The sequence below is a fragment of the Hippocampus guttulatus genome, chromosome 10, assembly GCF_054856545.1.
Source record: "Hippocampus guttulatus isolate MCC_2025c chromosome 10, RoL_Hgut_1.0, whole genome shotgun sequence".
In the NCBI taxonomy this organism is placed as follows: Eukaryota; Metazoa; Chordata; class Actinopteri; order Syngnathiformes; family Syngnathidae; genus Hippocampus; species Hippocampus guttulatus.
The window spans coordinates 7,450,509-7,478,221 of NC_141270.1; the positions used below are offsets into that span (position 1 = coordinate 7,450,509).

The 27,713-nt window shown below is 39.6% G+C and overlaps 3 protein-coding genes and 1 non-coding gene across 4 annotated transcripts; 3 read left to right on the forward strand and 1 right to left on the reverse strand.

The window, feature by feature from the left end:
- Positions 1-272: 272 nt before the first annotated feature.
- Positions 273-6,449, reverse strand: ppa1b (inorganic pyrophosphatase 1b). Its single transcript, XM_086122833.1, has 11 exons — positions 6,058-6,449; positions 5,435-5,499; positions 4,398-4,451; positions 3,454-3,573; positions 2,330-2,416; positions 2,119-2,245; positions 1,917-2,044; positions 991-1,076; positions 834-909; positions 711-753; positions 273-628 (listed from the first exon to the last, which is right to left on the reverse strand). The coding sequence occupies exons 1-11, from the start codon at positions 6,116-6,118 to the stop codon at positions 597-599; spliced, it is 879 nt and encodes a 292-aa protein (XP_085978959.1). The 5' UTR covers positions 6,119-6,449; the 3' UTR covers positions 273-596.
- Positions 6,450-6,608: 159 nt separating this feature from the next.
- Positions 6,609-11,703, forward strand: eif4ebp2 (eukaryotic translation initiation factor 4E binding protein 2). Its single transcript, XM_086122837.1, has 3 exons — positions 6,609-6,910; positions 9,288-9,467; positions 9,888-11,703. Exons 1-3 carry the CDS (start codon positions 6,778-6,780, stop codon positions 9,917-9,919), a joined length of 345 nt encoding a protein of 114 aa, XP_085978963.1. The 5' UTR covers positions 6,609-6,777; the 3' UTR covers positions 9,920-11,703.
- Positions 11,704-12,432: 729 nt separating this feature from the next.
- rps24 (ribosomal protein S24) lies at positions 12,433-16,551 on the forward strand. Its single transcript, XM_086122836.1, has 5 exons — positions 12,433-12,502; positions 13,311-13,376; positions 13,466-13,675; positions 14,585-14,698; positions 16,468-16,551. The coding sequence occupies exons 1-5, from the start codon at positions 12,500-12,502 to the stop codon at positions 16,468-16,470; spliced, it is 396 nt and encodes a 131-aa protein (XP_085978962.1). The 5' UTR covers positions 12,433-12,499; the 3' UTR covers positions 16,471-16,551.
- A 5,756-nt stretch (positions 16,552-22,307) lies between these two features.
- Positions 22,308-22,379, forward strand: trnad-guc (transfer RNA aspartic acid (anticodon GUC)). The gene has a single exon. It is a non-coding gene; the product is annotated as a tRNA-Asp (tRNA).
- Positions 22,380-27,713: the final 5,334 nt, after the last annotated feature.

The following is a 27,713-nucleotide window of genomic DNA, read 5'->3' on the forward strand; positions in this document are numbered from 1 at the left end:
AATATTTAGTGTGTAATACTAGAATGCTAAAAATTTACGATGCAACAATTTAAACTTGTTTCATGTTTTTTCTTTATTTAAGTGATCTAAAAAAGAGAAAGTAAGGATAGCAAAATGTTACAAAACAAAATAAAAATAAAACAAAAATACACTTATGTATGAAGGGAAAGTATTTTTTAATAGTGAACACTAGGTGGCACGATTACTACGCGACCACATTGATATACGTGTGCGTGTGTGTGTGTGCGCGCGTAAAAATAAATTCCAGCTCATTGATAATTTACATAGGGGTATCTTTATTAAAGCAGTTCAGTGTATCTTACATGGCACACATTAATAAGTGTCGTACCTTTGTCAGTTTCAAACCTACACCTCATATGTAGAGAAGGTTTTGATAAATAAGGGAAGAATTAAATGCTATTTTTTTTCCTTATTGCAATAACCTCTAGACACTGTCTCACATTTCTATAAGGAAAACAGACACCCTACAAAATCTGCAATGTCTCATTCCACTGTTACAACGGTTCATGTCATTAAATAAGCCTATGACATGAAATGAACGTTCGCTTTGTTCTTCCATGCGGTCAGCCTGAAGATTACACCTTGTCGTAGTAAAACCATTTATCGACTGTCAAGAGAAGAAAGAGCAGATTAAAACACAGTCAGTCAGAAGAATCAATGACTCTATGCAGACATTATCAATATGCTACCTGATGAAGGGATAGGCTCCTCCTCCTTTTCACAAGGGCATGCCTGACAATACAGAATAAAAGAATGTGACGATGATATAAATACATATTTTTCTTACCATAAATGTTTTAAAAAGTACTTACGTCCCCGATAGCAGCTTGAGCCTCATTCACGGAGCAGCAGAAAGGGCTGTCACCTGATGAGATGCAGGTGTTTTTGCTGTAATTTGTAAGAAAAAATATTTATAAATAAACACAAGCAAGTGGTATGTTTAAAAATATTATACAGCAATTTATCTACCAGTTCAGTTCACCACCATCGGTCTGTTGGCAAATCAGAGCTTTCCAGAAGTTGTGTGTGCTCTTGATGACTTCGATGGCAAAATCCTAAAAACACAACACAGTACATCGTTTAGTCACGAATGCGGTGAGCCAGAACTCCAAAAATATATATTTACTATATGTTGATTGTATGTGATATTTTAATAAGATTAAAAAGGCCAAATAACAACACTCCTCTGTACCCAATAAAACATTCATTTAATAAACAACTTTTTTTGGCACTATTTTCACCATTTCAAAAATGTGCATAGCACTACCCTATTTCCTGGCAACCATAAATAATTAAGAGCACAACATAATTCGGTCATGTGGTAGGACTCCACCATACTCTGAGTGAACCGAGAGACTGGTCGCTTGACTAGTCAATTGCTGCCCTTTTGGCTCGCAAAGTTCAAATTAGGCACTACAGTGAACTCAAAAGTCTTCATGTGTGAACATCAGCTTCGATGAATTGGGGTAATTGCAGTTACTACTCTTTTTCTTCCCCCCTACCCCCATTGGGAAAGCGATGTTTAATTTTTTCCAAGTCATGGTGACTAAAAGATGAATATAAAAAATGTATCCCTATTTTGGCAACTCATTCACACCCAAAGCAATTAATACATTTCATGAACTCAATTACAGACTATAACTTTCAAAAATACATTTAATTCTAATTTATCATATGTATTATACTTACATTATTTTTACTCAAATTATTGCCTGGAATAAAATGACCATGGGTTGAATTCTGATTAAGGGCTAAGATTTGTTTTAAGGTGTCATGTCATTTAGAAATTAATTCACCACTTTTCTAGAAGAAGAAGCCTGCCTGCTTAAGCTGCATAACTAAAGACTAAATGATGAAGTGTTTGAGGAAAAAAAAAACAAAAAAAAAAACAAGACCTTGTCCTTGAATTCCTCATTGAAAGCGAATTTATTCTCCGGCTTGCCATCGGGGACTTTGTACCTCTTGAACCAGTCGACCGTGGACTTCAAATAGCCGGGCTTCAACCTCTCAACATCACTGATGTCTAAAGGTGGGGACAAACACGATCAATATACATGGAAAAAAAACGGACTAAAGTCAATGAGAAGTCATGCTTACTGTTGAGTTCATTGGCTTCAGGGTCCTCAACGTTGATTGCAATCACTTTCCAGTCAGTCTCACCCTCATCAATCATAGCCAGGACTCCGAGCACCTTTACTTTGATCACCTCACCACGGGAACACACCTGACCGACACGTGTACACACTTGTCAATATGAAAGAACCAGTCAACAACTGCTGGAAACAGCCCTTTAAATGTCTATATATACCTTGGAGCCGATTTCACAGACGTCAATGGGGTCATTGTCCCCGTGGCAGCCGGTGTTTTTGTCTTTGTGCTTTGGGTCTTCCCATGTCTAAAATAAAACGGGACAAATCAGCAAAATCTGTTTAAAAATGATGACTCGCGATCACGTGATCAGAAATTGGAATCGATCACTGGTAAGGGGTGAAAAAGATCGGTTTTATTATTATCTGAACATAAAGGTCACAAAGTTACAAAATAATCCGAATGTGCAAATATATTGCCAAATAGAACAGTAGTGGCTACGCTTTATATTTCACAATGTCAACTTTTGTTTTTTGTAGCGATGCAGTTCGTGTGACGTGCACGTGTCCTACGCAGTGCACAACTCTGCTGGAGGCAGAGACAGAGCGGTGGCTCTCTCTGTCTTCATAGCTCATTTGAAGGGAGAAACAAGCCGAAAGATGCTCCGAAATAAGTCTGCATTGCCTGATATCACGAAGCCTCCTCGCTCAACAGCATCGTCAAAGAGTTGAGAGAGCTGCGAGTGCGACAGACAAGTTAGCAGTTGTGACACGTCCAACTGACATCACCAAACTGGTTCCAAACGCGTCCCCGGGCAATTACATGAAAATAATTGTTTATAAACCGTCCTGCTTATTGATATAGATTGTGTTTAAAGTCAACATTCAGTTGTTGTGAATGTCGTGGCTATAGTGGCTGTATATGCTAATTTTATGCTAAAACCCCACTCAAGAGTTTCAGCACAAAAATCTGACATGATAAAACAAGTTGGGAGATTAACCAATACATATTGAAATGTTCAATATGTCTATCGTCAAATTTAGTGCTTAAAAAAAGACAGAGGAAAAAATAGAGCACTTTGAATTATTTTGAGAGTATTACAAATCGCAACTGGCACCAATTCGGTGGAATCGTCCACATTATCTAAATATATATAACATCATAAACCAAATACATATTGATGAATTCTATATTAATTTGAGCGAAGTGTTCTTTTTTTTCATAACGCATTGCTGAGGTATTGCATTGGACTTGGTATCAGAAGATACTTAAACCAAGCACTCAGGTGCCAAAAAAGTGTGATCGGCAAATCCCTAATGATGAGTATAAAGAAAACATGCTGACCTGAGGAATGGCTCCATAGTTCCAAATGTAGCCTTTATGTGGGAAAACATTAGCGACATAGCGCAGCTTGCCCTTCTTCACATCCTGTTTTATTGGGTTCAGAAGGTCCTTTGTGGCGATCTAGAAAGAGAATAGCACAGTTGTTAGCGCTCAATTCGCTCACTATCAAACTATATGAGCTATCATGATGCCTGTGTACAGTGTCTGTCACCTGTTGTCATTTCCACTGTATTCTGATTGTGAATGCAAATACAGCTATACGCCGTTGTAGTCATTGCTGAACCGCTGCAATGGTTATAATTAATCAATAATAGTTTAATAAGTTGGAGTTTCATAATACTGTATACAAAATTTACACTGTTCATAAGTTGTCTTCTATTATTACACTTACTGCCATTTTGTTACACTCTAAAAAATGTCAGGTTCATCAATTTGACAACACTGCAAGTATGTTGAAAGGACAAAAGTCCCCCCCCCCCCCCCCCAATTAAAAGTCATTCACTCCCAAAGACGTTTTGAAACGTCTTTTCAGACTTGGTCCAGAATTGGCTGGTACTGAATGAGTTAAGCAGCGTTTTAAACAAGTGACATCAAGAGAAGAGGAACATTGAACAAAATAAAACATCATTCAACATCATGGGGAGACCGTTGTTGTTTGAAACAAATTTAAACTCATTTTGACTTATTTAGTTATAAGACACCTACCACATTTGTGATTGAATGCTACAGACCAATTTATCCTTGTAACTTCCTGTAAAATGTCCACACAATGTATTGTTAACATTGATTTAATTTGCTTGTGGATATTCTTATTCATCATATGATTTCTTTCTCGGGGGTACTGAATCGATTGCTACTGGTTTCTCTTAGAAGACATTGACATTTGCACATATGCTTAGTTGTTAGTTGTTGTATGTGTACATCGCAAAAAAACGGAATCTTACCTCCATCTTTGCATTTGTCCATCTCGGTACTTCCACCACCATGTGAAAGATTTTCTGAAGAGAGAGAAATCCAATGTGTGTATTTATTTCCCATTGTTGTTACTTTTGTTAATACGCAATTTTTATAGGATAATGACATTTATACAGACTCTTACGGCCACAAGAGATGAGTAAGCATGATATCAAGGTGCGCTAGACTATGACCTCACTCTGTTCTGGAAAACATTACCTAATGTAATGTGGGGCAGGCCTGCCTGAGAGCATTTTAACATGAAATTCGGACCGTAAAATGACATATAGAAAATTGACTCTGTGATTGGTTGTATACAAATAGTTCTCTGGAGTGCTTGTTTGCTCATCTAGCGTGGCATTTAACTCCCAATTAAATCTTTCAATATTTGCCCATTTCAGAAAATTAGACCTTTTGTGAAATGTGACATCACTATTAACAAAATAACCGCCCCCACGGCAAGTTTTTCCATGCATGATCATGAAGCCCCGTCATTTGCAAACCATAGCTGCCTTATGCTATTTTAAACACTATCATGTCAAATCCAAATGGTAAGAGGAGTTATACAAAAAAAAATTTCGGGATGCACTGATTAGTGTTAACTTCTGATAAGCGGCACATACATGATTGTTTGGTAAAGTTGACGATGCGATGGGGCGGGGCGTAATTGTGTGTTGGCAATACGAAATAGACATGTATAATTCAGCAGCTTAGGGGTGAGTTATGGCCTCCATGAGCGAAAGAACAATCCACCCGCTTTTTTAGCCTGCATGCCATACGTAAAACCACTTGTAACAAAAGCCAAACTGTCCAATGAACTAGCAATGTCCAGGGACAGGACCAGCCAACTCTAATTGCCTAATTTCAGCAAGACATAAAAAGTGTGTTGAAAGTATCCTATCCTTCTTGATCCATGAGGTACTTTGACAGACAGCACAGAACAGACATGTTATTCAGACATTTGCATGACTTCAGAAAAGCATCATGTCTCCTTTAGAATGTGATTTAATTGGACATGTTACTGTACCTGTCCCTCATTGGCATATATTGGTATGTCATGGAATGGTGAGATGTACTTCCCCTCGGAATTCTCTGCAAAACAATGGGGGCAGGAAAACACATTGTTTCATTTAAGACGGGAAATAATGTTTAATAATGGCTGCTCTACGACAGGACGGCGCCATTGAGACAAACGCCCCAAAATAAAGACCATTCACTGGAGTTAGACTTGACTCCCCAGTGCATTCTGCAGGCGTGCTGTAATCAGAGGGTGTTGTCCCACCAGTAAATCTTTATGCTTCTCAACTTAATGACGTGTGGAACCACCCTGCAAGATTTCCCCGTGCGATTGCCACAGTAGTAACGAGTTACACCCCCCAAATATGAAACCTTCAACTTCAATTGTCGATAACCTGGGAAACCGGTTTAACGCAACTTAGTATGTAAATCCTATACAGTCCAAACACAATGAGAATATCATTAAGAAAAAAGAAACACAAAGGACACTTTTACCGAGATGATGAAATCTTACAGCGACATTTGACGAATATGTGACACGTGGGAGGTTACCGCGAGCTCTTAAAGAAAACTACTAACATTTTTTTTCATCCCCCCCACATTAAAAAAAAATCAAATGGACTTTGTACTCACTAAAGAACAAGCGGTAGCTCAGGGAGTTGGAGATGCCCTTCTCTTCCACAGTGAAGCTCATGATTAAGTGCAGGTTAATGTCACTCGGATGCGGGATGGCGGCGGAACAGAGGAGTGAGTCGAAGAGGTGGACAGCAAGACAGGGCAGGCGGAAAGGCAATGCGCATGCGTACAGTACTGATGAGACGTTCACGGAATGTCGGAGAATACCGTGTTAGTCGAAAAAATAAGGCATAGACTCAAAATCGGAAATCCGCAAACACGGGTCACAATGTACTCTCACTCCTTACCTAGGTAGATACTTGTATATTACGTCGATACATTTCATTGCTTTCTCCTGTTTTACGAGACAGTTAAATCCAATATGGATCTTGAACGTTAAATCGTTTATATTCACGCAACTATTTTTATTATTGTTCGTATTACTACACATTTACATACAGTACTATCACTAAATGGGAATAATTAAACTAATGTCGAAAAAAAACGTGGCCTTCCTGACCGCGCCTACGACGTCACTTCCGCCCGCTGTCCGTTCTGCTTTTTGCCTTGCTGAGGGAGGGGACGGTGCTGACGGCTGGGTGGACGCGAAGAGCGACAAGAAAGCCCTTGGAAAGACTCGAGAGAGCGGGGAACGGCCCTGGTTTACACCGTCCGTCGGGAGATAAGCACCCCGAATTTCCGTAGCAGCCGAATTTGTCATTGAAGCGGCGCCGAAAAATGTCAAACAGTCGTCAGCTGAGCGAGAGCAGGGCCATCCCGACCAGGACGGTGTTGATCAACGACACAACGCAGCTACCTCATGACTATTGTACCACCCCTGGAGGCACTTTATTCTCTACCACTCCCGGAGGTAAGAAGGCTCGTTTATTCACCTTTTTAAAACAAGAACATAAAAGGTAGTCTTGAGCCTCACATCCCCACTGCTTCCGTCATTGTGTTCTTGAGCTGCCTTGTCATACACTCCAAAACAAAAACAATGTTAGTCCCGCCTTCACCCTCTTTATTGATCTCTGGTTGGCCCATCTGCAGCGCAGAAATCGTGACGTTTAACATTTGACGTTATCAAATCGCATAAAACGTTGTCATTCATTATTTAGCAAACACTCGGGAATTTTCAGACATAAACCTTAGTCACAAACTGTAAATTTGTAACACGTAAACACAATACAACTCTGCAAAGAAAAACGTATTTGGTTTTAACTGTACTACGTTCATGTCTTCTTTTTTTTTTTTTTTACTGTGTTGTTTTTGTTTCGAACATTCACTAATCAAGACGAGCACACTTTACAGCAGTTGTCACCAACGTGGGGCCCACTTTAGGGATGGTTTGGTAGTCGATACCGCTTTTTCATATCCGATACCAACACTGCAGCCTTGAGGATCTTCCGATACTGATCCTATACCGCATTGAATCTAAAAACCCTAAAAGTTTGCAATCATATTTGTAAGCCTGTCACGATATATTTTACCATAAACTATCACAATAAACCACAGTTTGGTTGTTGTTGTTGTTTTGTTTTTTTAATGCCACTGATAAACTATTCAAGTCCTTTTTAAGTGCAATCACCTTTGTACTATTGAACATATTGAGCATTCATATTGAAATGACTCAATCCATGTTAAAAAAAATTAAATTCAACAAATATAACCCCACACATACAGTGTACAAACATATTCTATCATCCTTGTGATCTTCACCCTGCAAATATATCAGCTTTGTGTTCAATAAATAAGTCTAAATTTCACACAGAGTAAGTGCATTTGTGACTAAATATGAGAGTACACAAGATCATTATTATAGTACAATATGCATACTTTATATTTCTGTCTTCTGGATACCTGTGAGATTTTTGTTATGAAAACGAGGTACGTTGGCTCAACAATGATTGTTTTCCAACTGATCTCATCAATCCTCACTAAATAAAACCCCCAAATAAATAAATCTTGATGCACAAAGACTAGTGTTTGTATAAATGTATAGCCATTTCAAGCCAGCGGTAAACTCCCTCGATGCACCAGCCGGACTACAATTCCCATTATTCTAAGACCCAGAACCACAAAGTAGTTGCAGGTCCAGTATGACAAAACGTAGAAATCCACCAGCCCGTGCCGCTAGCATGTCGTGCAAAGTGAAGTTGAGTATGTATGATAGTTTGGGTTTGAATTAAATCAGACTGGATCTAATAAAAAAACATTCCAATACCAGTCCAGTCATTTTGGCCCCGATAGTCTACATCTGTCTGTCTGGTTTCTCTGTGCTCCATCTTGACAAACGGCTCAAACAAACAAACTCAAAAGCACCACACCCGTCACGGAATACCAAAATCCAAGTCCTTTGTTTAGAAAAACTTGGTGACCACTGTCGTTATGAAAGTAAGACTAACTGCAGTGTAAGGATTGTTGAGTACAGCGAGTCATAATTCTTGAAATCATTATCATGGCTGTCATAAAAATGATTTTGCAGAACACTTTGTTAGTCCTGAGCTGTGCAGGATTGAAGCATTTGCTGGAAGAGAGCTCTGATAAAATGACGTTGGTTTCTTGCTGTACAAGGTCAAAGTATTCACTGTGAAAATTGTCTTTGAAGCTGATAGGTTCAACCGTGGTAAACACTGATGTTGTCATAGTTCAGGGTGTGTGGGATTGGCTCCGGCACCCCCCGCGACCCTTGTGAGGATAAAGCAGATCGGAAAATGGATGGGTGGATGGAAGTTTTAATTTGATGAAAGAAGAACTGTATGAGTAAAAAATAAAAATTAAAAAATACATTGTTGAAACATCTACTGCAATCCAATATACATAGGTGTCAAACTCAGGTCCTGGAGGGCAGCTGTCCTGCATGTTTTCCAAGTCTCCCTGTTGCAACACACCTGATTCAAAAGAACAGGTTCAATGTCAGGCTTCCGCAGAGCTTGCTGATGATCTGATCATTTGAATCAGGTGTGTTGCAACAGGGAGACTTGGAAAACATACAGGACAGCGGCCCACCAGGACCCCATTGACACCTATGCAATAGAAGATTCTTTTTTGAATGTCGGAGGAAGCTGGAGAAAACCCCCCAGAAGCGCTCGGCACAAGAAGGTCGGAACTGAGATTCAAATCCTGAAACTTAAAACTGTAAAGCAGACATGCTGACCAAAACCACAAGGTGTTGGCTACCAAATAATGTACACAATAAAATCATTAATACATATTTAATTAAACCTATCTTTTGTATCCTGTTGCAGGAACGCGAATCATCTACGACCGCAAGTTCTTGCTGGATATGCGTAATTCGCCCATGGCCCAGACCCCGCCCGCTCACCTGCCTGTCATCCCCGGCGTGACCAGTCAAAACACACTCCATGAGAACCGGAAGAATGAAGCCAAGAACCACGTCAACAACCACGACGGAAAGCCTACGAACGGTAACAACCAGTTTTGACAAATACCATACACATTTCTTGCCATTTTGCTGTATTTCAGCAGAAGTCATTTTTATTTTATTTTCAAGTCCAGTTTCACTGACATACATAATAATAATACACTAGCATGGTTTTTATTTGCAAGTTCCAATCGAAACATACTGTAAAATTTACTACACATGAAAGGATGACCAAAGCATAGACAGGTAGTTTCGTCCATCGAAGGTATGCTATCTTAATGCAGAAATATAATGTGAAAAGCCAGAGAAGGATATTAGCATAGCTGTGACAATAATTGTAACCCTTGAAACTGTGACTTTAACACCCACATTGTTTGCGCCATTCCTCATTGGCATTTTGTATGTATTTTTGAATTCATTCTCCAATTCCCTTTCTTAACACCTTGCTTCTGTTTGTGTTTAGGTGACGACGCTCAGTTTGAAATGGACATCTGACAGACTGGCGTCAGCACACACACACAAAAAAAAACTAAAACGAAACAAGTAATTGACCTGGCATGCCCTGTCATGCCAGTGGCTTGGCTTATAGAAACAAAACATGTTGTTGAGCCCTCATGGCACTCATCTTCTTTTGCTCTCCACTTTGCTGCTGCCGGATGTCATTTGTGTGCGTGCGTGCATGTGTGTGTGTGTGTGTGTGTTTGTTTAAAAATGACCAGGTTACAGCACAAACCGTCTGGTACTGGGGTCAAGAAACTGGGTTTATTTGAATAAATTTCAATAGCTGCTGTACCATTCAACCACACAACAAGGGGAACTGGCATCATGATTATGCATCCACACTCTCTCTCTCTCTCTCTCTCTCTCTCTCTCTCTCTCTCTCTCACCCACACACACATGCACCCACACACAAATGGCAGTGAGTTCATTCACACAGCACATCAATTCTGACCAATATTTAGATTTTTCTCAATCTTATCTGTGTGGATGATCACCATTTCCTAAAATTTGGAAATTGTAATCAATTATTCTCTTTGGCAAGTACAAATGAATATATTTTACCTTACAGGTTAAATAGTGCATGATAGGCCTTTGGTTTTTGCTAATGAAAGTATATTGAATAATATATATGAAAAAAGTGAGACATTTTGAGATGGGAAGTTCAGATGTGAAATTTTGGAAATATTCAAAGTGGGACACTTAAAAATCAAAATTATAAAGGCAAATTATGGGAATTAACAGGAGGTTGTTGGTATAAATAGCGTGCAATGAACATTTTGTGTGATCACTAGCACACAGGCAGGAAATTTAAATTTTAATATATTAATTTTTTTTCCCCATTTAGTTTTGTCATTGAACAACCCAAAAATATATCAATGTTGTATACACGGAATGAATATCCATGTTTTTCCTGTAAATTCCCTAATACTGTATTGCCATTACACACCCATGGAAAGTGTCCTTATTTGAAAATTCCCCTAATTTTGCAACCACGGTGCAAGAAAGGAGGTGATACTTGACTTGAATATTTTGATTTAATGGGGAAATTGTTTGACACCAACCTTGATTTGGGGTGAAGATCATTTTCCTACACTTGAAAAGATCCAGAAATGTATTGTATTTTCATTTTTATTGAATACAGTTTTCTGTATTAAGGGTCTTGTTTGATTGAAAGTGGAGCAAACCTTCAGATTTGTCAAAAGTGTCTCTGAGCTTGATGGTGCCATTCCATAATCTGCAAAAATGCCCCCAGTGTCCTTAATCCATTCTACTGTAATGACCTTTTTTGGGGGGGGGGGGTCATGTAAGTGGGCCCACGCCTTACTTTAAAGCAATGCAGTACATCAGTCTACATGAAGTTTGTGTCATCATCACTTTGTACTACTGCGAAAGAGATGTTTATTTTTTTTTCAGTGGACATTGTACTCAGAAACTGAAGAAAGTGCGGGGGGGGGGGGGGTTGCTTTCGTTTGTAGCTGTGGAGTTTAAAAGAGTGACGGCAAACATTGCATCACAGTCATTTAGTTCATTATACGGTGAAGATACAACTCAAATACTCATTTTCCATCCCAAATCGATTTTTCATTCTGTGCTACAAAATTCTTGAGCGCAAATTTAATTCAAATCGGTTTGGTTTGACAACGAGGGCTAAAAATTGTCTGATTTAAAACAACAACAAAAGATTTGGAACAAGCTTTGATTTGAGATCACTTTTTTCAGGAAAGTCAAAATACCAGTGAACGCTCTTGCTACAAGATCAATAAAAGTTCCATAACAAATGTGATTGTCAATATTCTTTTACTTTCCATTTTCTTGGTGGTCATGTTTAAGAAGGTATTGTTCAAGGCCGGTGATTGTCAGGAGTATGGCAGTATGGGAACTTACAGTGTGTCAACTGAATCGGTTTAGAAAATCCAGTTTGCTTTAAACCTACAAAGTCTACCACGGTTGATATTTCAAAGAACAATTCTGTACTTGATATACTGTGCATAGTTTTCTCTGCACGCATCTGTGATTTACTTGTAGTGCCCCCCCCCCCAAATAAATAAATAGAAACATTAGCTTGACCTTTACAGAAGGAACTCAACGTCAAGTACTTGTAGTTATTTCGCATAATAAAGAGTCTTAATTGGGATTTCCCACAGCTTCAAATTAAGGAGTTGACCAGAAGTGGTTACGTTAACAAATTTTCACAAAGTTGGAGCTTATTTAACACACTAGACGACGGGGAAACGACATCTTATGATTAAAATATTTTGTTTGGTTTTAAGAGCCATTCGCAGACCGTACAGATCCTTTTGTTATACTCAATTTCAAAACGGAGTAATCTCTAACGAAGGAATTATAATGAATTTGTAATAATCCACCCTAACCGTTTATTGTCGGTCCTCGTTAATTAATTTACTCATGGGAAATGTGAATTCTAAAGTTTTCATCTATTTTCAAGATACGACCTGAATTCATTTTACATCAGGCAAATCCAGTAGATGCTTACCAATTTACGGACAGGCATTAATCCGGTCGCCTGCAGGTCCTTCCTCCTTTTCTACGTCCCCGAGAGAGGCCGCCGCCAAGATGGTGAGTCTTGTGGGCTGAAGTAGAACTAAAATCCACTCATCATCGAGCCGATCGTCTGATTGTTACTTGTGTTGTCATGGCCAAGTGAAAATACATGCACCAATCTGTAAAAATCAACCGATATCGATATGTTTGAGTGCAACTGAAACGAGTTTTTCCAAATGCTAACCGACATGTCACCAGTCAATAAGGGGCATAGTGTTATTTGTAATGGCTTTGGGATTTCTTTTCGATTAGTTTTTTTTATTCCCCATAACTATAATTGTCTTACCTGTGGTTCTCATATAATTGTCACGAGACTATCGTTTCCGCGTTTATTGACTAACGTACATTTTCAAGGCTCGCCTCGGAGGCTAACGTGAGCATACTCGCGATGAACTCTGTGGAATGAGGCCTTTGTTCCTAATAGTATTAATAATATAATAATAGATTTTATTTATACGCGCCTTTCAAGACACCCAAGAACACTTTACAATAACAAAAAACACAAAACAATACGGGTTGAGCAGCGGCAGCCAAAACGCGCCAGCGTTCACTCAACCCGAAAGTCAGAAAGAAACAAGGGAGGGAGAGGGGGAGAAAAAAAAAACCACGCTCGAACTACCCTCATTTGAGGATAATTTGAGTGAGTCAAAAAACTCCTGCACAAGCATATGACAGTTACAACAGGTATTGTGTGCATTTGGTCGACAACATCCCAAAAAAACTGATTATTTTCCACGTCAAAAAGTCATTTGTAACAGTAGCGTGAGACAGGTGATACTTGTTTGAATGTAGCGCATTTATGGTGTTGTGTTCCTCTGTTCAGAACGACACAGTTACAGTCAGGACACGCAAGTTCATGACGAACCGGCTGCTTCAGAGAAAACAAATGGCAAGTCCAGATAACATGCAAAGTGCCTTGACTCACTCAAATCACGCATACCTGTTTCACCTATATACATTGACAAACCTGTCTTCCAGGTCGTTGATGTTCTGCATCCTGGCAAGGCCACAGTCCCAAAGACTGAAATCCGGGAGAAGCTCGCCAAGATGTACAAGACGACCCCCGACGTCGTGTTCGTCTTTGGCTTCAAGACACAGTTTGGCGGTGGCAAGACAACGGGCTTCGCCATGGTCTACGACTCCCTAGATTACGCAAAGAAAAATGAGCCCAAATACCGACTGGCCAGGGTGAGTTTAAAAAAAATTGTCTATATTTGCAAGGGATTTTGCAATGATCAAGCTTGTTTGGGCACAACACTTTTGGGAATTCCATGCTCAAATTTGTACCCATATTGGTACTGTTGGAACCATCAGGCCCGCACGTGAGAATAAGCGCTCGAAGTTATGACTTCTGATATAGTGGCAAATCCAAAATTGCCATATCAAAAAATGTTGTTCTATTGTTTTGAGAGATCCAGACACTTCATTTTAAAGTAACTTTATGTGTGCATCTTAAGGCACACCTGTGCAATAATCACACTCTGTTGAGCATCTTATGACACAGCTATAAGATAAGATAAACCTTTATTAGTCTCGCAATGGGTAGGTTATCGCTGAAAAGAGAAGTCATCACTATCCTGAATTTATACAGATTTGTGAAAAATATTTGGGTGAAATTGGCCTTTTGCAAACATAGAAGTCTTTCATCTTTGAGTTCAGGTCATGAAATGGTGGTGCAACCCAAAGTGCTGTATTTACATATTTGTTCAGCATAGTTTGTTGTGCACATTTTGTAACTTGGAAGCCTCGTATGTCGGATCCATCGTACGCTGAGGACCCACTTGTTACTGATATTAACTTGTACTAAGCAGCGAGGCCACTTCCTGTGTCAGCAAGTTCCGTTTCCTGTTCTTTGGTTATCATCACACATTTACTCTGCCCTCTGGCTTCTGTGGTGACGCGACAAAGGAAAAGCCAATTACACCTGTCTGAGTTGCATGCTCACAGAACTCTTTGGCGGTCCCACTGTAATAGTTGTTGGCGATCGTGTCCTTCAGGCCAGCCAGATTCGTTTCTGGTGGATGAGAAATCGGGATTGACTACCCCTCAGTCGGTTTTGCTGCTACGTGAAATTCATTTCAAATGTCTGTTCCTCAGCACGGTCTCTATGAGAAAAAGAAGACCTCCAGGAAGCAGCGGAAGGAACGCAAGAACAGAATGAAGAAAGTACGAGGCACCAAGAAATCCTCTGTTGGCGCTGCCAGCAAAAAGGTACGTCAGTGTCTGCAATGATGATGCACAGTAGTTAAATTGAGTTCAGATGCTACACGGGTGACTGACTTGCACCTTGCCATTGCTGCTTCTGTTAATTTCATCTTGTCATTCTTCCAACCCTATCAAATGTTCTTCGGAAACCGTAGAAGGTAAATAAATGTTCAAGAGCAGGCTAACTCCTGTGTGCACCTAATCCTCCAGTGTTGCATCATAGCTAACTTCCCTTTCACCAACCCACCTAAAAGAAGTCGACGTGTACAGTAATTTATTTTTTTTTAATCTAGTTTGCCACACGAAAAATGACACCATAATTTCACCCACCAAAAGCCTCATAAAGCAACGACATCACGCAGCAGATTTTTTGTGGTTGATGTTAGACACAAATGTGTAATATGAAGCTAAAAATCTTCACCTAGCGTAATAAATTCTAATCTCCTCTCTTCCCAAACTACTTGCTGAACTCAATTTGAACTAAACCACCAACCTCTTTTCCAGAGGTCCTGCAAAGTTGTGAACTTAGCTGTAGATGTGCATTTCTGGATGCGCCTTTTGCACAGAACCAAACCAAGGGGGATATTGCACTTTGTGCATTGTATGTTAAATTGCTCCATGTACAGCACTTTGTATGCAGCGATGGCTGTTTGAAAGTGCTCTATAAATACAGTTGACTTGACTTGACCTTACTTTGGTTTGACAACACAGAATCCCGCAAAGACGTGCATGAAAAATGTCAGTGCCAGTGTCTGATGTGATGAGTAAAACAATTATCAGACTCACAGTTGCTTCAAAGCCAACATAACCCCCAACTCTGTGTCTGTGCCGTTTAAGGCAAACAAACGGCTGTTCATGTGGGTTAAAAGGGCTCAACATGTCTTTCAAACTTGTTTGTCAGAGTAGCTCAGATTTTGCTACGATCTTGGAAAAAAATTAAGCTGCCTTTTTCAAGACTAAGGGTGTGTCAAGTGTGACCGGTCTGAAAAAGACCTGCATCCGAAGTGATTTGCATCAAAATTCATCGTACAAACTTGGCTGTGGCATAAACCTTTTGAATAATGACCCGGTTTAATCATGGCTGCATCACTTCGAGATGCAACTTCCTTGCTTTGTCAACACTCGTAGCTTACTTGTCAAGCCAACAAACCCTTTCTGCCTCAACTTTCAATGTGTTAATATGATTCTGTTCATTTTTTTTTTTTTTCTTTGTTCCCGATTTTGCCTCCCATGGAATACTCGCGCAGAAATGAGGTGTCAGTGTACAGGTATAATGCGCAAGCATGGGGTGCCACTGTGTTGCACATCCAAAAGTCTCACACTCAACTTGTACCACGCATGCCACGCCCACTTTCCCTAGTAGATTTACCCACTCGGTGTCCCCCCCCACCCCCACTGGTGTTGTTTCCAATCCCTTGTAAAAGGTTCTTCCAGTGCCCTCAGACCTTTGCTGTTGCTCTAGTGAAGCGTACTCACTATAGTTTACATGTGAATCGACACTTGCCCACTGTGCTTTAGAGCTCAAGTTAATGATGTGGAGCGCAAGCATCTTTACTTTGTTTTTGTTGAGTTTGGCGCATTTTGACTCAAAGCCTACTTTTTTTTTTCTTACCACAGTGAAACACTTGTTACAGGTGTAACAATGTTTTTATTCATACTCCGTTAGCGTCAGTGTGGAATTTAACTCAAATATATAACCAGAACACAATATATGTTTTGAATGTGGAGTAATCTTTTTTTTTTTTGTCGTTTTTTCCTCCCTTCTCTTTCCCTAGTGAGCTCAATAAGCCAGGGATGGTCCTCGTGCTCAAGATGTTCTTGTATATTGTTCTCAAATAAAAGTTTGGAGAAAAAAATAATTTATCTTGGAGTGGATTCTTTTCAGCCGTTTGCCAAGTGCCCTAATCTAAAAGTTGCCATGTCTGTCATGTCTCAAGGGGCTCCTGTTTTTCGACTGTACTGCTGACATCTGAGAGTTTGAGGTTATGAACCGCACACAATTAACTAGTTTGCTCAGAATGTCGCGCGGCGCAAGAAGGCATACTTTATTGTTTTTGGCCTGAAAGTGTTTGTCATGCAAATATTTGCCGTACATGGGACATTACTATCGAATTACTAATTAGACTGAGGCGCTTTCCGACACATTCCAACGCAGTCCCGTCCTTGTATGACTACAGTGGTATCTGCAATACCTCAAGTGACCACACGGTGACTCCCTTGACCATATTCTACAAAAATAACGTTTACCCCCCAATCACCAATTCATGCAGTCAAACCCCCAGATGAATACTTTGCATAAGCACACCACCAGGCTCAACCTTTTACCTGCGCGCTTTACCTTTCCTCAATTCTAAACACCATTTGCAACAGAGTAGTCTGCCGCCTCTGCACCATGACCTTAACAAATTAGCATAGAAATACGCCCCAAGAGAATCTTAAAATTAAGCCATGAAAATGCCAGGGAACGGCTCTCTCCTGTTGGTCCTCACCGCCGCCCACCCGCTGCTTTATGACATCTTATTCAGGGGCTCCTGTCAAAGCTGCTGAAGGTTTGCTGTTGTGGACGGTGTTAGAAAGAAATATTGGTAATATGCGCATATTGATAAAATAATCGAATTTTCTGCCGAATTTGTAAATTCATAATACAATTTGGGGCGGTCCACCCGGACCAGTGGTTAGCACGTAGACCTCACAGTGTGGAGGTACCTGGTTCAATTCCAGCTCCGGCCTTCCTGTGTGGAGTTTGCATGTTCTCCCCGGCCAGGCCTGCGTGGCTTTTCTCTGGGTACTCCGGTTTCCTAAATTTTGGCCCCGTGTTCTGTTTTGGAATCCTGCATGTGTTGGAGAATGAGGAAATGCGCATCTAAGGAGACTCTTCCATGCCCCCCCCACCCCCCCATCTTCACACAGTAGAAACAAAGCCCCGAGTATGTACATTGTAAATATACTGTACACCCGGTACTCCCTGTGGGCTCATCTTCAATCGATACCAGACGGATGAGATGAAACAGGCTGTTTATCAAAGATAATTTTGCAGGCCTGCACTACAACAGAAAGGGTTACACTGTCAACACCCCCCCCTCCCCCCCCATTGATTGATTGATACTAAGCAAAGAGTGGATATATTAGAGGGAAAAAACACACACATTTTACCTGCCATTTGTGCCGAAACTAAATTCATGATGACCTAGAAAAGAGGCAGGTGGATTCATTCATCTCATCTGAAGTGGGGGTGAGTGTTGCTCCACTGGTGTGCGGTTGTGGGAGGTTTGACACAAGTGGAGCTTTCAAAAGCCAGCCACCGCTAACAGATGGTGCTGGGAAATTAAGCTCCTCTCGCCGCAGCCCTTGCACTTCCTCCCAGGAGTCCCTTGCCGTTGCCTGTCTTTGTCTCTTTTCACTTTAACACGTCTCTCACTCAACATTCTTATCTCCTGGTCCTCCTTTCTTCGGGGTGGGCGAGTGGAATGAGTCTGCTCTCCTGTGATTTCATTAAAAGAGAACGAGTGGGTGACTGATGTAATACGTATGTGGAAAGGGACAAACATGATTAGGAGTGTTGGGTGATACACTTTTACAGACGTATTATGCTTTTTTTTTTTTATAATTTAAAGTACTTCCCAATCATCTTGGTAACGGGTTTGACACGCTTTCCTCTAAATACCCCAAGGGTCTAGAATTTTAGTCGTCTACATGTTCCAATTCCAGCGCTGTTGTTTAATCAGCAAGCGAGCCAGCCTTATGTGCTGCTGTGCCAAGGACCAGTACGGCTTTTTCTTCCCATAACAACGTGCTATTAGCACGAGCGGATTTACTAGCTGCACTATGATCAAACAGCCATTTTTTTTCTGCTTTGACTTGAGAGCAAAAAATTGAGATACAAACTGTATATCATGATGACTCAACTCATTTCACAACCGGCGGCTAGTAATAATGTGTATTTAAAACAACTGCCCCATTGTAAGCTGTAGCTTAATTCTAGCAAACACTGCAAAGGAAGGCTAATGAATAGTACTGCGTGTATGAATGTAAACAGTGAGGCAACAGATGGAAACAGATAGGGTTGTCCTGATCTGATCATGTGATCAGAAATTGGGACCGATTATGTGATTTTTCAGTTGAAAAAGATTTGATTTTTAAAGTCAAGAAGAAATATTTTATTTGTTTACTTGATCTGAACCACCAGTGAGACATGTAAAAATGTTATCGTGTTGGGATAATGTTATTCGAATTGTAAAAATATATCTATTTGTCATGCATTGCTGAGGTATCTGCTCGAGACTTGGTATTGGCATATACCAAAAATAAAATGGCTCAAACTTTGATTTGGGTGCAAAAAAATGTAATCAGGACATCTTGATAGACAGATAATATAACAATAGTCACAGGCATATATTCTTTATCTTCCACACAGAGCCACTAACACAATGGTCCCAAACACATTTTTGTAGCAGGCCACATTGTAGTTATGGCTTTCCTCAGAGGGCTGTTATGACTAATAAAAAATTATTGCTTTTTTTTTTTTTTTTTTTTAGTATACATGACAATTTGAAATTTTGGTAATGATTTCATCAAGGACCATGGAAGCTGCTGACACATACTGTATGACTTGATTCCATAAAACAATGTCGAGGCCCGATTTGGCCGCTGGGCCTTGAGTTTGACATCCGTCCACTAATATTAGTGTGGGATCTAGAGTTTTGATTGGCTTTTTGTTTACCCGCGCATCTGTATTATACTACCCCCGGGTGGCCAAGAAACATACATCAGAAGGAGCAGCACGATGTCCATTGAATTGAAGCAGAAACGGATCAATTATTTATCTTTTATTGAAATGTCATAATAGTATATGTTTTTTAATTAAGTAGAATATTTATAAAGAAAAAACAGATGCAAAACACCTCGCTTGCATCCACATTTTAAGAAATAAAGCGATAAACACTTTTGTTTAATTTCACACTTAACGGCTGCACTCCAGAGACCCAACTATTTGTATAGAAGCAATTAAAAAGCCAATTTTCCCTAATATGTTATATAATACTGTATAGGCGACAGAGACGAGCAAGTGAAGTGCACACCGCCTTTGTTGCCTGTGTTTACAGGCAATTTTACGCCGTACTCTACTTGCAGTGTCAGCATTGGGAGAGTCCCAAGTGAGGCGCCTATGTGCCAAATAAAGAAAGCCCTGATAAAGCTCCATAACTTCCTTCAGGGCCTATGTTGAATATGCTCCTTCCTGCTTTGACAACAAAGGCGCTCTTTGCTGTGATCAAGTGTTAACTCCCAAATGTACTTATAATGGCTTGTTTCTCTCCGTGTACACGAATTGTGTTATTGTGGGTAAGTGACCTGGCAACTGATGGAACTGCTTTTGCCAGCGTGTCCTCGTGGATGGATTTGAAAAAAGGCTTTCAGATAAAGGCTGACTGTTTTTAGGTTTTGCATTGATAGTGGTGGATCTAAATGTAAATGTCCTTTAAGTTGAATGTTTTAGAAACTGCAACTATGTTATAATTTCAAGAAAAATACACAAGTCTCATAACAGGATAAATGTTTTAAAGTGCAGCGTTTGAGTGACGGTAATGTGGACACACATTTCTTGATAGGATTTAAAAAATAATGAATAAAAATAAATATTGATTTCAGTTTAACATTCTCTTTACATCATATATTTATAATAGGACTCCGTCACATGTGACATGTTCTGACATCTGAGAAAAGTGTCTCTGTTTTTATTTAGGAGTCACCATTTCAAAACAAAGGCAATAAATAATGCAGGAGAAGAAATAGGATTTAACATGAAAGGGCATCATGCATAAATATTTTGTCCTTAATTCAATTTATGATGTTGCTTAGATTCTGCATTTATGCATTATATATAGATTTTAAATAAATTAATCAATTAATTGATCAGATTTTTTTTTCATGACGCATATCAGAATTAACATTGGCCTAAAAATAAAGCATATCAGTCAGGCCATAGCTTATTTGATTGCGAGGTGGGAAAACGTCCTCATAATCGACGTGACAAGTCCAGATTCATCCCCCTCATCTTTATCTTCAACTTAAAAGCTGTACTGATCTCAAATCCAAAGCAATTCAACACTGAGCTGAAGGATACTATGCATCTTCATGAAATGCACATCTCTCCCATGATGGCCTCACAGGGAAAGCATCCTCACTGCTGTTTCTTTCTTTCTTTTTTTTTTTTTAATTCTTTTGCAGTCCTGTCGTGTCCCATCAGCTTTGGCAGAGCCTGCATGACGTTCACTCCCCATCTGCTGGTTGCTGGGTGCCCACATCCAGCATCCAATGATTCCAACAGGGCAAACTGTGTTTCATGAATCCTAATTCTCCTTTTTTGGAATTTATTTATTTATTATTATTATTATTATTTACATGTATTATTATCAATATAATTTTTTTTTACATGTAGAGGCCTAACATTGCTTTGCTTATGCGTTTTTTGCTGATTTTATCCCTCGATGGAGGCAGACAGACACAGCCCTTATATTGATGTGGATGCTTGCAGGCTGCAATGCGATGCTTCAGATTTTCAGAGAATGTTTTAAGACGATGCAAAAATGCAGCTTTCCCCAGCAACGAATTTGTTAGCATGTAGAAAACATTGAGAAGGGATGGTTGGGGGTGGGCATGGTGGGTTTGGCGCTCTGATTCTGTCATGAAAATGGGTGGCAGATGTGAGTGACAGTATGCTTTAATGGTGTGTGTGGCGTAAACTCGAGTTAGGTTGTGTATTAAATTGCTATACAGTGGTAGAGATACAATATGTAACAATTTATTCACTGAACGAGTCAACATTTAAGTAGTACAAAGCATAAAAAAGTTTAATGTATGTTTTTAAAAACTGGAAGTTGCAGTCTAGTCCCAAATTCTGAATTTCACGTCCTTTTGTTAGTTTTACTGGGTATTAAAAAGAAAAAAAAGGAAACTGTTTAAACATGTTCGATTTAGCAGGTATTCCTGGATGATTAGATTTAACACAAAATGTGGTTCTCTATTGCATACAAAGCAGTGAAAAAAACATTGGTCCTTTTCTAAAATCCTTCTTTTTTTCATTTTTTTGCGTAGTTTCCCCTCTTAAATGTTTACGTCCAACAAACATATGTATATATCAAACAAAGATAACCCAAGTGTACATAAACAAGCAATTCAATTACGGTTTTATATGTGAGGGTGGTGGGGCGGGGGAAATAATGTAGGTAGTCAAAAGTACCTGGCCGTCTGTGAAAAAGTACAACAAATAACTTTGATGTATTCGAGCAAATGAACCAAGATATTTATAATGGACTTAAAAGTTAAAGGTTTTAGATTTTTTTTTCTCCCGAAAAGAAAGCAGCGCCGAGGAAAAATAGCGCCGAACAACGTAGACCAGCGTACAGTGGACAAAAAAAGTATGACGTCCGTGCTGGTTTAGGACGAATGAATGGGATTTGGCTTTGGAAGTTTTAGCAATAGAACATGTCGTATTAGCGTAGTCAATACATGTTAACGAATACAATACAGTATTGTATAAATTAACCCCCCCCCCTCCCGGAAACAAATGGAATTAAATGAACTATAAGAATAAATTAAATCACCTCGTTAATACAGTTCCTCGTTAGTATAGTGGACAGTATCTCCGCCTGTCACGCGGAAGACCGGGGTTCGATTCCCCGACGGGGAGGTCTCTTTTTTTTTCTTGGAAAAAATGTACAGTTGATCCATGTCGTTTTTTCAGTTTCTTCAGAATTCATTTTGTGGGATACAACTAATAATTCATCAAAGATGGACACATCACCTGCCAGCTAACAATGCTAAAAAAGTGCCTCAAGTAGCATTTTTTCATGTAACCAAATAGAGTGTTTTCAGATTTGCTAATTTAGTATTTGTATTCTCCACATTACTCACGCGTGCAGCCTCTACAACCAAAAATGAGACAGTGGACAATGAATTAGCTGAACTTGCATAGTGTCACGGGTTTCGATCTGTATCAGAAATGATGTCCGTTCAAACTACAAATGCAATAATTAAAGCAGGATTTTTGACTACGAAGGGACCAATTCGATTTTGTAATCAAATTAATATTAATTGAACTTGAATTCCTTCCAGCCATCCACTTTCTGACATGTGCGTGACGTTCTGGACTGGTGGACAACGACTCATTTGGTACATCAGATAGACACACGTGGAATGCCGAGTTATTTATAGTAGTTTTAGGGAAGAACAGGTTCAATTCCTTAAGCGGAAGGTCTCGTTTTTGCAAACAACAATTGTTCTGTAAAAACTGTACAATGTATCCCTGCTTGTCCCTAAACGAGTTGTTACTGGAATTCAAGTAATGATCACGTCATCAATATTCGCCGCCCGTGTTAGCTACGAGTTAACAATGCTAAAAAAGTAAGTACTCCCTCGTCACGTAGTTTTTGCTTATGACATCAAATATAATATTTTCAGAAGTGTTGTTTAAGAGGTATTTGGTATTTGGTATTTTCCATACGCTGCTAAACCAACACCAGCAGTTTCTGACCAAAAAAATAAAAAAGTATCAATGGACAAATAATTAGTTAGACTAAGATAAGATGTCATTTATTTGTCCCGCAATGGGGAAATTAAAATCAGAATTCGGAAAGGAAAACGCTGGGTAGGGAGAGTGGAAAAAACCACGCTCGAACTATCCTCTTCTGAGGATAATTTAAGTCCAGGATAAAAGAAGACCCTAGCACATAAATAAGCATATGACAGTTACAACAAGTCACAAGACATAACATGTAATAAGGGTGAGGATGAATGGGAAGGGGGGTGGGGGGTGACCGCGACGCGACGCGACCGAAAATGACCAGCTGCGCTAGCATAACATAATGAGTTTAGTTAGACCAGAATCACAAATTATGCACGTTTAAAGGTAATGATGTTCAATTGTCATTGTTTCTCTTATTTTGGTGACCGTATTTAGCTCTTTTACTCTAGCACTTGTACTAGAAGGATAATGGCTGGATGGGCCCAGTAGATTGTGTCTACATACTACATAAAAAAAAGTTCTTACTTTTTCAATTCTAGATTTCTATTTTTTTAAATTTTTTTTATGAGCGGTGGGGTACATACAGTACACCCTTGGACTAGTCACTAGCCACTCACTGGGAATATCTAGACAACTACTTAGATTCATATTAGAGGAACATTTAAAGTCTTCAATGAATGAAAAGTGGTAGAAAGCCAGAGTACCTGGATAAAATCCACACAAGCACAGGGGGAAACACATAGCCGATATTCAAACTCAGAACCGGCAGACATGCCCACAACTTGTGCTACCTGGTTAAAAATATAATTTTCTGCCAAAATATAGACACAGTCGTTCATACTTTCTGGAAGTTTCCTCAAGTTTCCCCATCATACCTTCTGTATCACTACTATTGGAATGAGATTGTGTTCTATACTATTAACAACTAAAATAAATGAGATTTCCATGGGCACAGTTTCATCTTTAAATATGCTCTTAAAGAAAAAAGTCTTATTGCCAAGACATGAAGATTCATAGTGAAACAATTCAATTTCATGAACAAAATGCCCCCTTCAGTGAAGAGTTCTGCTCATGTTTCTTCAATCAGCGGAGCAAATTTTTATTTTGGATTTGACTTTGCATGATGCCCCTTCCAAAAGTACCATCGTGACTCATTTACATCCTTTTCCAATTGCAGCCCGACACTAAATTGCCTCTTGTGGGCACACGGTGGTTTGATGGAGTCGCTGTATATCACAGGGCAAGCCGACCAAATTGTGATTAACTTTATTCGTCATAGAAAAAAAAACAAAAACGACAGGACAGGATCATTTTTGGATTGCACGCTGCAAATCCGACACTTGAGTTATTCTGCCATTTTTGAGTCAGCGTGCATGTTCTCCCCCCTTGCGCTCATTGGTATTCCTGTTCATATTAGCCTCTTCAATCAGCAGCAGAGAAGCTGAGATTAATGGCAGCAGAGAGCAATCTCCCAGTGATTCATTAAACACGACTGGCGTGAATAAAAAAGATTTGCTCATATTTCCGCTCAGACTGTGAAAAATATCGTCCGGAGCTGGTGAAATGTATAATTTACGGTTTTGTTAGTTGCTCTCATGTTAAGTCCATAGAGCAGAATGAAAGCCAAATTAGTGTGAATAACAGATGTTTCCTGTTTTAGTGTGGAACTCCTCATTTACTGGCCAATCTCACACTTAAATAATGAAAATGTAATACGGTGATGTACTGTAGATCGTTTGAATGATTATCTTATTACTAGGAAAAGCTGGAATCTTGAAATCAAAAAATATTTTATCCTTTAAACTTGTCTTAAATCAAGCAGTATTATATTTCTGCATAAATACTTATTAACTCTTCCACCATTGCTGTCTGCGCATAAATCGTAAGTATCACCAGGCAAGAATGTCAGTGTGATTCAGTTTTCTTGTAATTGTTTTTAATGTCATTTGCATATGCCCATGTTTAAAGATGGTTTGAAAAGATGAACATTTTAATGGTGTGTTGGACAAAACATGCATTATTTCCAAAACCAATTTGAAATGTGGACTCGTCAGACCACAGCAACATTTTGCATAGTTTTCACATTTAGACTCACTAAATTCAAAAAAGGGCCAGCTCTTAGATGACAACAAATTCCCCCCATCCCCCTTTACAATAACATCGGATGTGACCATGTGTCACTGTGAATGTATTGATCAAAATGAGCAACTGAATAGTGATGATCTACACTTCAGTTTTGAGGGTTTTATACGATTCATTGAAACAAATCTGTATTTATTTATTTTTTTAACGTTATGAGGATAAGCAGTATAGAAGATTGTGGATCGGTCAATACATATATTTGTACAGTAAAAGCTATACCCCAAATGAATACATGTACCAGATACCTCTACTTTAATATTAAACCAATAAAAATGTAGCCCACTATATGTGGAAATAGAATTCAATCTGCATGCACGGTATTACATATGTTAAATGATGTTATGTGGTAAATCAAAATATTATTGGACATCAGATGACAAGTGGACTTTCATGTTCCAACTGAGTCATTTGTAATCCCAGAGAGACGTCATTTCATTTCAAACATTAGCCGGACAAAACCAGTATCTCCAGATCCAAATCCCCCTCTGTAACCCCCCAACCAGCATATTAACACAGATTGATTTCAATCAAACATTAGCCCTGCAAATGTGCAACGGGCCATCGGGCTCGCATCATTACTGCCGCTCGTTTGCCAGCGAAGAGACGATCAGATATGACAGGGGCGGAATTAGCTTTGTGCTGGCTCTCCGTCACTTTCATCCCAAACTGCCGCCGGGTGGGTGGGCAGTGGCGGGGGTGGTGGTGGGGTGGGGGGGTTCTGATTAAAAGGATATATTGTATAGTACATGCACATTAAAGACTCCTTGCTCTACTTTCCCCTCACACGCACAGATCACACAAAGGCCGAAGCGCCCCATCTGTGCATAACTGTGATGCGGCAATGGATGCCGTGAGCTGCTCCTTTCTCGAAGGTGAGTGCTCATACATATGAAGGTGGCAATATGAGATGGAAAGCCAGTCATATACTGTCAAAGTCCTGCTTCATCACTTCCACCTCCATGTGATGAATATACGGCGGGATAAAGCCAAAGCCTGGCTCTGGAGTGGTGTCTTTTTGGACTGAGCTGCCTGCTGTCTCATTGAACGCTGTTCAAAATCAATAGGCTCTGACCTTACCAAAGTCAGAGGCCATGCTGAGGACCCCATCAGGCAGAGTATAGCCCCCCCCCCCCCCCCCCCCCACCTCTTGAAGTGCGAGCACCACTGACTAAATGATTTGACGCGTTCAGCAAATTTAAATCAGGACATTTGTAAACTGCATACATATTAATATGATTTAATTTTTTTTTTAGGTGGTCTTGCATCATTTTTGCACATGCGCTAGTAAAGATATCATTTAAATGCAAATGTGCTAAAGAGCGCACCAGCTTTATCATCCTTTTTTTACCCATGCGCCATTTTGCAAGTGTGGTAAATATTAAATATAACGCCTTAGTTTCTTGTTTGGAATTGTTGGATGCACATGGAGGTCACCGACGGTAGTGATTCAGTCACCTGACTTCTGCACAGGCTGCATGTGTTCAGCGTCACTCAGGGATGGAATAAATGTGGGTGTGAATAATTGCCTGTCTTGATATGTTCCCTGCGATTGTTTGGCGACCAGTCCTGGATAAGTGGGCAAAGAGATAAATGGATGCATGCGTGATGCACTTGGGTCCAGATTACACTTGGATTTTGTGGATGGATCCATTTTAAGTCACTCAAATAACAGAACAACAAATTATTTTAAAAATCGAAACATACTGGCCGATTTCAACAACTCTTCTAATGTATGACCACTGAAGTAAATCCAGTGGTGCCTTGAGATACAAGTGGAAGTAGTTGTGTGTCCACACTCGTAACTAAAAACGTTAATCTCGAATCATCTTTCCCCATTGGAATGAATGAAAATGCCACTAATTTGTGACACCCCCCCCCCCCCGCCCCCCAAAAAAATCGATATTGTTCTTTATTAAAAAAAACATACAGCAATGAAATTATGAAATAGAATGTAAAGAATGATCAGTTTTGCCATATTTGTTACTGACGTTCATTGGATAATTTGTTGCTCCTTCTGTTGCGCACTTGGGTCACCTGGGGGCAGTGTAATACAAATGGATATACATGGAGACAGCCACTCTTCAGTAAATCCCAGTAATATTAGTCACATAGGATGAAGAATATACCGTATGCCTGTGAGTATTATTATGATTTTTCTTTGACAGATAACATCTGCCGAAAGTTGATAGGTACGAACAAATCCTTCCTGCGAAAAAACTGCAAAATTTTCATTCACTGTCTCAAATTGTGTGGATGGATTAGGCCACTACGTGTTGAGGAAGGCTTTAATAATTAAGAGGAGCCGAGAATATAAGCTGCTCCCTGTTGTGCAGTCAACTGTAGTGGCACGAAAAAGAG